General features: G+C 42.7%; 1 protein-coding gene across 1 annotated transcript in view; it reads right to left on the bottom strand.

Annotated features, from left to right (window-relative positions):
* The window catches only part of hdac8 (histone deacetylase 8), a 37104-nt gene extending 26922 nt beyond the window's left edge, over positions 1-10182 (bottom strand). The window contains exons 1-6 of the mRNA XM_064940131.1: positions 9954-10182; positions 9794-9846; positions 9097-9227; positions 758-899; positions 414-526; positions 155-232 (exon numbers count right to left, since the gene is read on the bottom strand). Coding sequence (XP_064796203.1) covers positions 155-232; positions 414-526; positions 758-899; positions 9097-9227; positions 9794-9846; positions 9954-10064 — 628 coding nt within the window. The 5' untranslated portion in view covers positions 10065-10182. The remainder of the gene's footprint in view (positions 1-154; positions 233-413; positions 527-757; positions 900-9096; positions 9228-9793; positions 9847-9953) is intronic.
* Between the last annotated feature and the right edge of the window lie 5142 nt (positions 10183-15324).

The following is a 15324-nucleotide window of genomic DNA, read 5'->3' as shown; positions in this document are numbered from 1 at the left end:
CGTTAGTACACCCCCCCTTAATGATTTAGATGCACTATTGTAAAGTGGCTGTTCCACTGGATGTCAGAAGGTGAATTCACCAATTTGTAAGTCGCTCTGGATAAGAGCGTCTGCTAAATGACTTAAATGTAAATGATTAGGTGTTGCCACTGACCTGGGAAGAATCCGGGGGAGAACTTGTGCAGAGACACAGTCATCACTTTGCAGGTAAAACTGAAGGCATCTTCCACACCTGAGAAACATTACATTGTTCTCTAAAAACACAATGATTTTGTTCCTTGACAGACCAAAACAATTAACCGTAGCAAAACATTTGTATCCACATACAGTACTCATATGGAGATAATATTTACACAATATCAATGCACATTTAGATGCGAGAATTCGGGTAAAGGATAAAGGGGTGTGTGTACCATCTCCATGATGAAGGTCCACATCCACATAAAGAACTCTCTCATATTTCTCTCTCAGCTTGAGAATCCCCAGCACAGCATCATTCACATAACAGAAGCCTGATGCCTCATCCCTGCGAGAGAGAGCGGGGAAAGAGAGAGAGAATGGAGGAGAGAGAGAGAGGGACGCAGAAAATACTTAAAGCATTGCTGTCTTTTCAATGACTTAGAGGCCTTCTGTGTAGACTATCATATATGTCTAACATAATTCAGTCTGTCCTCCTGTTAGGAACGGTTTGGTAACACATTCATCAACATGTCACCCTGGTCCTTGTCCGGTCACCTCACACACAGTTTAACCTTACTTCTTGGCGTGGTGCCAGCCTCCTGCCCAGTTGATCGCCACCTCACCCCTCTTATCCAGCAGGCACTGGGCAGCAGTCAGGGTGGCACCACCGACCGCAGCAGCATAGTCATAGATACCCTCCACCACCGGGCAGTCATAACCTGGCGAAAGGAGAGAGAAGCAAATGACAGAAAAGTAAATAAGCAAAAGAAGTGGAAACATATGAGAGGAGAGAGAGAGAAATACACTATGGAAAAAGGAACAGCACGTCAGAAATCAGCTCAAAGTAATTTAAGAATCCATAGACTAACAACTTCTGGGAAAATAAGTGTGTGGTTAAAATTGGCAAAACACACACACATATCTCTTTCCACAGGCCCGGAGGGTGAGACAGGGATGCAGCTTAAGCCCCACCCTCTTCAACATATACATCAACGAATTGTTGAGGGCACTAGAACAGTGCGCAGCACCCGGCCTGACCCTAGTAGAATCTGAAGTCAAATGTATACTGTTTACTGATGATCTGGTGCTTCTGCCACCAACCAAGGAGAGCCTACAGCAGCATATAGCCCCAGATTAGAGGTCGACCGATTAATTACGGCCGATTTCAAGTTTTCAATAACCATTTTTTACACCATTATTTAACTAGGCAAGTCAGTTAAGAACACAGTCTTATTTTCAATGACGGCATAGGAACGGTGGGTTAACTGCCTCGTTCAGGGGCAAAACGACAGATTTTCACATTGTCAGATCGGGGGATCCAATCTTGCAACCTTACAGGTAACTTGTCCTTGTGCACTCCACAAGGAGACTGCCTGTTATGCGAATGCAGTAGGCCAAGGTAAGTTGGTCGCTAGCATTAAACTTATCTTATAAAAACAATCAGAATCACTAGTTAACTACACATGGTTGATGACATCACTAGATATTATCTAGCGTGTCCTGCGTTGCATATAATTTGACTGAGCATACAGGCATCCATCTGAGCGGTGGTGGGCAGAAGCAGGCGCGTAAACATTCATTCAAACAGCACTTTCGTGCGTTTTGCCAGCAGCTCTTTGTTGTGCGTCAAGCATTGCGCTGTTTATGACTTCAAGCCTATCAACTCCCGAGATGAGGCTGGTGTAACCGAAGTGAAATGGCTAGCTAGTTAGCGAGCGCTAATAGCGTTTCAAACGTCACTCGCTCTGAGCCTTCTAGTAGTTGTTCCCCTTGCTCTGCACGGGTAACGCTGCATTGAGGGTGGCTGTTGTCGATGTGTTCCTAGTTCGAGCGAGGAGAGGGACGGAAGCTATACTGTTACACTGGCAATACTAAAGTGCCTATAAGAACATTCAATAGTCAAAGGTTAATGAAATACAAATGGTGTAGAGGGAAATAGTCCTATATTTCCTACAATAACTACAACCTAAAACTTCTTACCTAGGAATATTGAAGACTCATGTTAAAAGGAACCACCAACTTTCATATGTTCTGATGTTCTGAGCAAGGAACTGAAACGTTAGCTTTCTTACATAGCACATATTGCACTTTCACTTTCTCCAACACTTTGTTTTTGCATTATTTAAACCAAATTGAACAGGTTTCAGTATTTGAGGCTAAATTTAATGTATTAATGTATTATATTAAGTTAAAATAAGTGTTAATTCTGTATTGTTGTAATTTTCATTACAACAAATACATTTTTATTTTTAAAATCAGCCGATTTAATTGGTATCGGCTTTTTTGGTCCTCCAATAATCGGTATCGGTGCTGAAAAATCATAATCGGTCGACCTCTACCCCAGATGTTCCAAAAAAGGTCCACTTCCCAGGACCACAAATACAAATTCCATTTAGACACCGCTGCCCTAGAGCAGTAATTCCCAAAATGGGGTACACGTACCCCCGTCGCGGGTATGCCAAATAACAATGCAAGTCACATTTCGTTTTTTTAAATAATTTTCACAATTTTCAAACAGTCCATTTTACAGTGGGCTCCAAAGTACTGCCACCCCTGACTGGCAAAGCATAAACAATAATTTAAAAAATAAACAATATAATTAGAGAGAAACTCAATATCAACATGAGAAATACTGTACTTTATTAATGTTTCCATGGAACCAACCAAAATCATACAAATATTTAATACAAAATCAAGCTTTCATAATTATTGGTACTCCTCATTTAGTACTTAGCAATCACCTCTGGCATGGATAACAGCATGGAGTCTTTTCCTGTAATTTTTTACAAGGTTAAGGAACACATTTGGAGGGACTTTGGACCATTCCTCTATGCAGATCCTTCACATTCTTGGGTTTGTGCTAATCAACTGCCCTCTTCAACTCAGCCCACAGATTATCGATTGGATTGAGATCCGGCGACTGAGATGGCCATGGCAGAACATTGATTTTGTTGTCACTGAACCATTTCCATTTGGATTTTGAGGTATGTTTTGGGTCATTGTCTTGTTGGAAAGTCCACCTATGGCCAAGTCCCAGCCTTCTGGCAGAGGCAATCAGATATGCTTAACACCCCGGCAGTTCAAAAAAATCTAAGCTAGATGCCCTCAGTCTCACACAAATCATCAAGGAACCCACCAGGTACAACCCTAAATCTGTAAACAAGGTCACCCTCATAGATGTTATCCTGACCAACTGGCCTTCCAAATACACCTCCGCTGTCTTCAATCAGGATCTTAGCGATCACTGCCTCACTGCCTGTATCCGCTACGGGTCCGCAGTCAAACAACCACCCCGAATCACTGTCAAACGCTCACTAAAACACTTCTGCGAGCAGGCCTTTCTAATCGACCTGGCCCGGGTATCCTGAGGATGCCTGGTCATTCTTTAAAACTAACTTCCTCACCATCTTAGATAAGCATGCTCCGTTCAAAAAAATGCAGAACTAAGAACAGATATAGCCCCTGGTTCACTCCAGACCTGACTGCCCTCGACCAGCACAAAAACATCCTGTGGCGGACTGCAATAGCATCGAATAGTCCCCGCGATATACAACTGTTCAGGGAAGTCAGGAACCAATACACGCAGTCAGTCAGGAAAGCAAAGGCCAGCTTTTTCAAGCAGAAATTTGCATCCTGTAGCTCTAACTCCAAAAAGTTCTGGGACACTGTAAAGTCCATGGAGAACAAGAGCACCTCCTCCCAGCTGCCCACTGCACCGAGGCTAGGTAACACGGTCACCACCGATAAATCCATGATTATCAAAAACTTCAACAAGCATTTCTCAATGGCTGGCCATGCCTTCCTCCTGGCTACTCCAACCTCGGCCAACATCATCACCCTGGATGGTTCCGACCTAGAATATGTGGACATCTATAAGTACTTAGGTGTCTGTCTAGACTGTAAACTCTCCTTCCAGACTCATATCAAACATCTCCAATCCAAAATCAAATCTAGAATCGGCTTTCTATTTTGCAACAAAGCCTCCTTCACTCACGCCGCCAAACTTACCCTAGTAAAACTGACTATCCTACCGATCCTCGACTTCGGCGATGTCATCTACAAAATAGCTTCCAATACTCTACAAACTGGATGCAGTTTATCACAGTGCCATCCGGTTTGTCACTAAAGCACCTTATACCACCCACCACTGCGACCTGTATGCTCTAGTCGGCTGGCCCTCGCTACATATTCGTCGCCAGACCCACTGGCTCCAGGTCATCTACAAGTCCATGCTAGGTAAAGCTCCGCCTTATCTCAGTTCACTGGTCACGATGGCAACACCCACCCGTAGCACACGCTCCAGCAGGTTTATCTCACTGATCATCCCTAAAGCCAACACCTCATTTGGCCGTCTTTCCTTCCAGTTCTCTGCTGCCTGTGACTGGAACGAATTGCAAAAATCACTGAAGTTGGAGACTTTTATCTCCCTCACCAACTTCAAATATCTGCTATCTGAGCAGCTAACCGATCGCTGCAGCTGTACATAGTCCATCCAATTTACCTACCTCATCCCCATACTGTTTTTATTTATTTACTTTTCTGCTCTTTTGCACACCAGTATCTCTACCTGCACATGACCATCTGATCATTTATCCCTCCAATGTTAATCTGCTAAATTGTAATTATTCGCCTACCTCCTCATGCCTTTTGCACAAAATGTATATAGACTCTTTTTTCCCCCACGGTGTTATTGATTTGTTTATTGTTTACTCCATGTGTAACTGTGTTGTCTGTTCACACTGCTATGCTTTATCTTGGCCAGGTCGCAGTTGTAAATGAGAACTTGTTCTCAACTATCCTACCTGGTTAAATACATTTTAAAAAGTTAAAAAGATTGTCAGCTAAAATGTCCTGATACTTGTTGGAATTCATTATGCCATCAATCTTAACCAGTGCCCCTGGACCTCTAGAATTAAAAACAGCCCCAAAACATCAATGACCCACCACCATATTTCAATATTTCACCGTGTGTATGAGGTGCCTCTCCTTGTATGCATCTCTGTTTCGACGCCAAACATAAAGATGCTGTATCTGACCAAAACGTTCAATTTTGGTCTTATCTGACCAGAGCGCCTTCTTCCAGTCATAATTTAAAAAACACTTGGCAAACTCCAAGCGCTTGCTTCTGTGTCTTGGGGTCAGAAGCAACTTTCTTCTGGCAGCCCTTCCAAAGAGCCTGTGGTTGTGGAGGTGGCAGCCCTTCCAAAGACACCACCAAGGCCTGCAATTCTTTCAGTAATTCTTGGGGATTTTGTTGCTTCTCACCACCCTCCTCCCTATCCTGGGGGGCAAAATGTATTTGCGTCCTCTACCCGTGAGGTTTTCAACTATTCCATATCTTCTTTTTTTTCCTTTTCATAATTGCCCTGACAGTGCAAGACTTAACGATATCTGAACAAGAGAGCCTCATCAAAATTGCAACAAGCGGTCCTGTGAAAATTGAATTTAAGTCAGAAGCCACTGACAGATTTCTGGATTGGGCTGAGCTCAGAGTATCCTGCCTTGGCAAATCGCGCTTTTAAGACACTGACGCCCTTTGCAACCACGTACCTATGTGAGAGTGGATTCCTGGCCCTCACTCGCATGAAAACTAAATACAGGCATAGATTGTGTGGAAAGTTATTTAAGACAGACTCTCACCAATGCAACCCAACATTGCAAGTTACGTGCATCCTTTCAAGCACACCCTTCTCATTAACTTGTGGTGAGTTATTCACAATATTCAATGAACAAATAAGTTTATGTAAGATGGCTAAATAAAGAGCAAAACTTGGTTTTTATTATTTGTGCCCTGGTCCTATAAGAGCTCTATCACTTCCCATGAGTCGGGTTGTGACAAAAACTCACACTCATTCTTATGAGTAATAAATGTGTTGTATAGTGTGTGTGTGTGGCAGGCTTACAATGATGGCAAAAAACAACATTTGAGAGGGCACTGACCCTGGTGCTAGAGGGGGTATGCAGCTGGAGGTTGAATGTTTGAATGGGTACGGGACATTAAAAGTTTGGGAACCACTGCCCTAGAGCACACACAAAAAAAAAGATACATACCTCGGCCTAAACATCAGCGCCACAGGTAACTTCCACAAAGCTGTGAACGAGCTGAGAGACAAGGTAAGAAGGGCCTTCTATGCCATCAAAAGGAACAAAATCTGACATACCAATTAGGATCTGGCTTAAAATACTTTAATCCGTTATAGAACCCATTGCCTTTTATGGTTGTGAGGTCTGGGGTCCGCTCACCAATCAAGAATTCACAAAAAAAAAAATGGGAGAAACATCAAATTGAGAGTCTGCATGCAGACTTCTGCAAACAACATAAAACATCAAATAAAGCATGTAGAGCAGAATTAGGGCGATCACGGTAATTATCAAAATCCAGAAAAGAGCCGTTAAATTCTACAACCACCTAAAAGAAAGTTATTCCCAAACTTTCTATAACGAAGCCATCACCTACAGAGAGATGAACCTGGAGAATAGTCCCCTAAACAAGCTGGTCCTGGGGATCTGTTCACAAACAGACCGCACAGAGCCCCAGGACAGCAACAATTAGGCCTAACCAAATCATGAGGTACAAAAAGATAATTACTTGACACATTGGAAAGAATCAACAAAAAAACAGATCAAACTAGAATGCTATTTGGCCCTAAACAGAGAGTACACAGTGGCAGAATACCTGACCACTGTGACTGACCCAAACTTAAGGAAAGCTTTTACTATGTACAGACTCCGTGAGCATAGCCTTGCTATTGAGAAAGGCCGCCGTAGGCAGACCTGGCTCTCAAGAGGAGACAGGCTATGTGCATACTGCCCACAAAAACGAGGTGGAAACTGAGTTGCACTCCCTAACCTCTTGCCAAATGTTTGACCATATTAGAGAGACATCTCCCTCAGATTACACAGACCCACAAGGAATTTGAAAACAAACCCAATTATGATAAACTCCCATATCTACTGGTTGAAATACCAGTGTGCCATCACCGCAGAAATATTTGTGAACATTCGCCACAAGAAAAGGGCAACAGTGAAGAACAAACACCATTGCAAATAGAACCCATATTTATTTTCGCTTTTGTACTTTACTTGCACATCGTTAAACACTGTATATAGACATAATATGGAGAGAGAGCGAGAGAGAGAACCAGACAGAGCTGTGGAGAAGAAACAAAGGGAGGAAGCAGAAGATAAATAGAGACAATGAAAAGGAAAGGTGGTGAAGGGAGGGAGGGATCAATGGAAAGATGGCGATAAGGTGAGATTAAGACGTTTTTAGAATAGAAAGGTTAGCAGAAGAGGAGTGTTAACCCATTAAATAACAACAGAAAGGGGTTGCATCATTCCTGTCTCCCACCCACAGCCCTAGAGTGTTGATAACATGTTGACCTAGGGAGAATCTAAATTCTATTTCCTTGATTCCTCATGTCCTCACCTCCCTCTCAAAACACATAAGATCTTCTGCGCCAATGGGCTTTGAGGAGACAAGGAGAGAGGACACAGGGAACCAATACAATAAAGGAAAAACAAATGAGATTCACCCATGGTTGATATTTACTATTGAGATTCACCCAAAATCTTAATTCTGAAAGACACATATGGGGTGAAGTGTCTTCTGTCAGTAGGAATGCCAATCTGTCACTTGTATATATTTAAGCATCAATGGAGGTTTTCTAATGTAAATTGATTATGTAACCATATTGCGTTGCCAAAAACAGCCGTGTAAACCTTTCGCCCGGTGGTGTGTCGTTTTCTTTTCCAGATTTAGAGCACCCTCTACTGCTAGCATGAGACCATTGCATGAATGTACTCTCCCACTTCCCTCTCAGTCATTGATTTCAAAGTTAAACTGTTAACCTACAAAGCATTACATGGACATATTCTTACATCTCTCTCCAATTTGGTCCCGTCATTCATACCTACAGGTACACTACGGTCACAAGACGCAGGCCTCCTTACAGACCCCCACAGTGGAGGCGTCATAATACCCATAAAACCTAGGGGGTCAAACAGGGAAATGGTTCCAATTGTTTTTCTACCATTTATTTTTTCCCCATAGGGGATTTTTTTAGAAACATTTCAAAGAAGAGCCTGGACCCAAAACCCAGAATCTCTTGTGGCACAGCTAACACTGCGATGCAGTGCCTTAGACCGACGTGCCACTCAGGAGTCGTTTAGGTTTTATACTGCAAGGTCTACACCTTCACTCTTACAGTGAAACATTTTGTCCAGAAAATTGTCTAGAAGGGATTGAATTTGTTCTTGCCTATTCGTTTCTTATTAAGTTTCTACACTACTTTCCTTCCATCTATAGAATTTATTAATATTTTTCCGTTCCTTTGGCTTTGATGCCTCATGATTGAGTATTGTTCTGTTTAAGTAGACTGATTTTGCTGTGATCTGTTAAGGGTGTCAGTGGGCTGACTGAATGCTCAGAAACTCTCGGTTGAGGTCAGTAGTAGTCTACAGTAGTCTACAGTACTACTGCCAAGAGATGAGCTATAGGTTAATCTACTGTAGAAGTCCCCTTGAAGCCTACCATTGACTATGTACTTTCCTCTCTCCCCCTCAACCCCCCCCTTCTCTCAATCCCCTCCTCTCCTCTCTTGAGCCTGCTGGTCATCTTGGAAAAACTATATAGCCTTAATGGCCATGTACTCTTCCAAACTCCACTCAGCACAGCCGTGAAGAGGACTGGCCACCCCTCAGAGCCTGTTTCCTCTAGGTTTCTGCCTTTCTAATGAGTTTTTCCTAGCCTCCGTGCTTCTATTTCTGCATTGCTTGCTCTTTGGCATTTTAGGCTGGGTTTCTGTATAAGCACTTTGTGTCAATTGTTTATATAAAAAAGGGGCTTTATAAATACATTGGATTGATGTGTGTCAACGTAAGTAAAAGAGATCCTGCTCTTCCCTCTCCTCTTACCCAGGCCAAAGTCCCCGGACTGGGGGTCATCATTGTCTCCATCCTGGCTGATTTTGTGGAGGTGCTCCAGGTAGGCGTCTGTGTGGAACTTGGCCATCTCCTCAATGGTCGCAACACGAGGCTTCACAACACTGAAAGAATGAACGGACCATAGATACTGAAGGACTGTTCTTAAGTTTGTATTTAGTTACTTTACAGGATTCTAATCCATATTGTTCGAGAACTGTAGATAGAGTTCAGAATGTGGACTGGCATTGGAGCAGGATGGTAAGGTTAGCTATTTAACTAGTTGATTTATTCTAACCGAAAATAATAGCAATAACTTCTCAAATGTCCATATAATGTAGGTAAAACAAGTACCAAGTTCAGTTGGTTAAACAAAGGAAATGGCTTAGCTAACGTTAGCCAAAATAGTTAGACAGCGCACTAGCTCTGGTCCATAAGCATGCGTTCTGCACTTCGAGCTGCATGCTAATATAATGCGCGTTGGCCAGCGCTAGACTGGGGGTAAAAGTTGTTTGTTTCCCATTTTGGAAAAATGACAACAAGTGCACTCCATACAGCATTCTACAGTCTAGTCAATCATTTAACAAACTTACCCAGTGCGAGAGTAGAGGGCAACAGAACAACGCCCTGCCAGAGCTAACGTTAGCTAGCTCAATCCCTTATTTTTGACAAACATGCAAAGTTAACTTACCTCATGTGTTGAAGTAAACCATAAGCTTCTATGAGTGAATGCACCATACTTGCCTAGAGACACGGAGTAAACAAAAATCGTTCAGTACGTGTAAATAATGACCAAGGTATTGCCTCTCTGGCGAGCATCCATAGCTAGCTAGCGTACCCATTCAACTCACCCGGTTGGGGACTTTTGATAGCGAGTCGCATGTCTCGGTGTATTGAGGACTATAGACATACACAACTTTGCGTTTGGAAGGAGAGTCATTCGAGTCTCCTTTACAACTCATTTATGTTAGTTAGTGTAATTCTGTGGAAAAAAACGCTTGAAATAAGTAAGCATGTGTATGAGACAGCTAGTTTCTGCACAAATGCAGATGGTGCCCCACTATCAACATTCCCCGGACAAAACGGAAACCGTGCTACCCGGAACTTATGTAAAAAAAAAAAAGCTTCATTAAACCAAAGATTATGGATATACCGACAAGATACATGTCTCTCCGCCCTAACAATGAGAGTCGTTCTCCACAAAGTGGCACGACGGGTTGTCGAGCTCCAACCTACCATTTATTTGGATTGGTGGATACATCTCATTACTGTAATCTATTTTGGAAGTAGGTTTGTTGACATCAACCGCATGTTTCAATGGAGAGACGTTAAACTAGCCTCATACTATGAATAGACAACTCTCTATGTCACATGTCCTACTTATTTCAGTACATTAATTCGTGTAACATATCAGTTTGCAAACAATGTAAAAACAATATATATATAATTGAGTTAATAAAGCTACATACAAAAATACATTTAGAAATCTATATTATTCAATTATTGCACCCACACAAAGAAACCTACAAATAAGAAGGACATTGTGACCTCTGGTGGACAACCAGAGACTTACATCAAACTACTCCCCATAGACTGATAAAGGTTTCAACAGAGAGACAACAGACAAAGGCATCTATGCATACATATATATTGCATTTCTAATCCGAATGAGCGGTTGTTACAGTGCTTATATTCATATACCCATGAGCGCAGCTTCCAAATGTATGTATGGTATGTTGACTCTCTTTGTTTCTCCCTCTCTCATTACCACCCCTCCCTTTCCATTGGGTAACCAAATGGTCATGCTTTTGTTAGTCCACTAGGGACCTGTTTTCATTGCATTATGTTAATAATCAATAACCTATACTGTGTGTGTGTTTATGCATTTCTGTGGTTATTTAGTTAGTAAATAAATAAGCCAATTTGTGTATTGCTGATTCATCACTTAGCTTAGGGTTCTTGCGGATCCAGGAATACTGTGATGTTCAGAATGAGACTGATGAGGTCATACTTCATAATTGACTGTTATTAAATGTAAGAAATATTTTTAGATCTTTAGAGTTTAAATCAGGAGCCTAGTGGTTAGAGCGTTGGACTAGTAACCGGAAGGTTGCGAGTTCAAACCCCCGAGCTGACAAGGAACAAATCTGTTGTTCTGCCCCTGAACAGGCAGTTAACCCACTGTTCCTAGGCCGTCATTGAAAATAAGAATTTGTTCTTAACTGACTTGCCTGGTTAAATAAAGGTAAAATAAATTTAAAAAAGTCAGGAGATAGTAACTCTGTAAACAACTTTTCCTGTGGTGCCCCAAATTCTAATTCTAAATGTAGTAGGCAATTATTCGATAAATAGCCGTCATCACATTAATGATAGTGACGTCACAACAGTGGTTTGGAAGGAATCAGCATGTAGAAACGCAGGCACCAAACACTCTTACAAATCATGATTTTGTACTATTTGTGGTAACACATCACAGTTTCCAAGGTCAAATAGCTACAGGACAATATTTCTACCTATTTAATTACACAAAAACACCCCTTCCGACCCCACTGCAGTAACAACACTTCACAATTTTACACACATACAATCCTTTCACATACATATTATCCTTTCTCCAACTAAATAGTCACAATGTTTGCGAGTTATATTACACAACACTAGGATGTTAGTCCATCCATAAAGATTAGAAATGAAACAAAATGAAACTGTCGGTGCAAACCTGTCAATGACTCTTTCCCAAGTGTGTTAGTATATACAGTTGAAGTCGGAAGTTTAAATACACCTTAGCCAAATAAATTTAAACTCAGTTTTTCACAATTGCTGACATTTAATCAGAGTAAAGATTCCCTGACTTAGGTCAGTTAGGATCACCACTTTATTTTAAGAATGCGAAATGTCAGAATAATAGTAGAGCGAATGATTTATTTCAGCTTTTATTTATTTCATCACATTCCCAGTGGGTCAGAAGTGTATGTAAACCTCCGACTTCAACTGTATATCTTTGGCAATTGTCATGATGGGCTCTAAACCAGATATGTAGACGTCTTAATGCACTGAAAGATCTCTCACAGCTGCTAACTCGGATGGTCAGTGCATCTTGTATGATTGCTTTCAGTAACGGGAACATATCATGGTCTAACAGTTTATCCACACAGGACGTGTCAGAAGTGGCATAGCATCTTTATTTTTTTGAGAGGTAATGTTTAGCAAGAACTACTTCATCTGGCTTGAGGGGAATATGACATGTTTGCCTTTGTTGAACCAAAATTAACCGGAGAGATTACTGCTTCCAAGGTTTCCTTTTTCCAAGCTATATGGAGGGTGCTCTACAACAGCAGAGACCTGAGAACACCATCCAACCTGGAACTGTGAGTAGTGTTTGGTCTGATGCTATTTTTTTGAAAGCCAAAAATTTAAAATAAATAAATAAAGTACATTACAATTATATATTTTACAGGGACTGAAAGCTGAGTTAAGGCTCCCAGGCTTGTAAGGACAGACCAGACACAACTTCAATTAGCACTAAGGTGTGACGTAAAATGTGTTGAAGCCTTTGGGCCCAACAAGTGACAGGAGTCTTTGAAGCATCCTCTGAATCCCTCTCCTGCTGTTCAAAGACCATTCACTGGCATTTTCTACAAGAAACCTGCCTCCAGAAATAAAAGCTTCTCCCAAGTGGGTGTGACACCTACTTCTGTTGCCTGCTGCACTGCTACTTGGATTCCACCTGGCGATCTGTTCACCGTCTGCCCTGGCTTGTCTCCCCGTCTGGTACAGGTACCCCCACCACACTCACCCCTCTTTCCTGAGCTTTTGCTCGGCTCCAGCACACACCCACTGTTGGGGTGAGTGACTCTATAGCTAGCCCCAAGTCATTATATATATATATTTTTTTTTCTTGTGCATTTTGCTATTTGACTACTAACTTTCTTTACTCAACTGTGGGACAGACTGTTTGTTCCCACATTCGGGACTCTGACTCTCTATTGGTTAAACAGACTTTAGGCCTTCCATCCTATTCTAACCACCACTCGCCGGATTTGTATTCATGTTACCTGATGGAAATGCGGTACTATATGATCTTGTTGCCATCTGATGCACATGCAGATGTCATAAATCAGCACTGCAGAGCTCTCCCTGTACTCTGCCGTGCCTTGATTGTATTACTGTTGATGATATCTGGAAATGTGCATGTACACCCTGGCCCATCTACTGTTGCTAACCCCAATTCTGACTAGTGCTCTGATATCTCCTTCACTGATTTCTGCTCTCGTAAAAGCCTGGGTTTCTGCACGTTAACACAATAAGGTTATTACCTAAACTGGATCATTTGGAAGTGTGGGTTCACAGCTCCAATCCAGATGTGTTGTTCATTACTGAGATGTGGTTAAGGATACTGATGTTAACCTTTCTGATTACAACATTTTTCGGCAAGACAGATCTTCCAAAGTTGGGGGAGTGGCAGTCTTTACCAAAGAAACGACTGAACAAATGAACAACAAAACAGCACAGCAAGTAAGTGAAATAAATAGGTTTTGATTATGTTTTACTGGTAATTGGGACATATGTAAATGCCAACAAAATATGTTTTTGGTCAGGTGGTGTGTGTGTGTTATCTTTATTTAACTAGGCAAGTCAGTTAGGAACAAATTCTTATTTATAATGATGGCCCAGACAACACTGGGCCGATTGTGCAGCGCCCTATGGGATTCCCAATCACTGCCGGATGTGATACAGCCTGGATTCGAAACAGGGACTGTAATGATGCCTCTTGCACTGAGATGCAGTGCCTTAGACTGCTGTGTCCATGTTTGTGTGTTAACTATTTAACTGTATTAGAATGCTTAAAAGGCCGCTAAAATGTTAAATATCGGCTTTCAGTATAGGTTTTTTTTGGCAAGGAAATTATCAGATATCGGTATCGGCCAAAAATGTAATATCGGTGCATCACTTATAATAGAGAGTAGCAGCGATGTAAAATAGTGATAACGCTGCCTTGAGGAATAACATTGTCAACTCCATAGGCATCAGATAAAATGGATCCTATTTTAGCTAGAAAAATAAAGAAAACAGTTATATAATCTCCCACCAATACCAAGTCTTTCCATCTTAATTATTAGGCCTTCTCTCCACATAGAGTCATAAACCTTTTCAATGTACAAAAAGACAGTAGCCATTTGTTTTTTCAACTTCATTGCTGTTACGTCTGTCGTTAGATGAATGAGACCAAAACAGGGCTCGACAGCAACCATGCAAAAACAAGATCCCACAATCTAAGGTGGGGAAAAATGGCTGCCTAAGTATGATCCCCAATCAGAGACAACGATAAACAGCTGCCTCTGATTGGGAACCATACTAGGCCAACAAAGAAAGAGAAACATAGATTTTCCCACCCAAGTCACACCCTGACCTAACCAAATAGATAATAAACAACGCTCCCTAAGGTCAGGGCGTGACAGTACACCCCCAAAGGTGCGGACTCCGGCAGCAAACCTGGACGTATAGGGGAGGGTCTGTGTGAGCATCTCATCTCGGTGGAGGTTCCTGTGCGGGATGCAGACCTCGCTCCGCTTGAGGCTCCCCCCACTTTGGTGGCGCCTCTGGTGCGGGGATAGTCGCCGGGGACTCCGGACCATAGATCGTCGTCGCGGACTCCGGACTGGGAACTGTCTCTGGAAGCTCCGGACTGGGGACCATTGCTGGAGGCTCCGGACTGGGGACCCTCGCAGGCGGCTCTGGACTGGGGACCCCCGCTGAATGCTCTAGGCTGCAGACCGTTGCTGAAGGCTCTGGACTGCAGACCGTCGCTGGAGGCTCTGGACTGCAGACCGTCGCTGGAGGCTCTGGACTGCAGACCGTCCCTGGAGGCTTCGTGCCATAAATCATTACTGCATGCTTCATGCCATGGATCATCACTGGAGGCTTTGGGCCATGGATCACCACTGGAGGCTTCGGGCCATGGATCACCACTGGAGGCTTCGGGCCATGGATCACCACTGGAGGCTTCGGGCCATGGATCACCACTGGAGGCTTCTTGCCATGGATCACCACTGGAGGCTTCGGGCCATGGATCACCACTGGAGGCTTCTTGCCATGGATCACCACTGGAGGCTTCGGGCCATTGATCACCACTGGAGGCTTCGTGCCATGGATCATCACTGGTGGCTTCGTGCCATGGATCACCACTGGAGGCTTCGGGCCATGGATCACCACTGGAGGCTT

The sequence above is a fragment of the Oncorhynchus masou genome, chromosome 27, assembly GCF_036934945.1.
Source record: "Oncorhynchus masou masou isolate Uvic2021 chromosome 27, UVic_Omas_1.1, whole genome shotgun sequence".
In the NCBI taxonomy this organism is placed as follows: Eukaryota; Metazoa; Chordata; class Actinopteri; order Salmoniformes; family Salmonidae; genus Oncorhynchus; species Oncorhynchus masou.
This window is presented reverse-complemented; position numbering and strand designations above follow the sequence as displayed.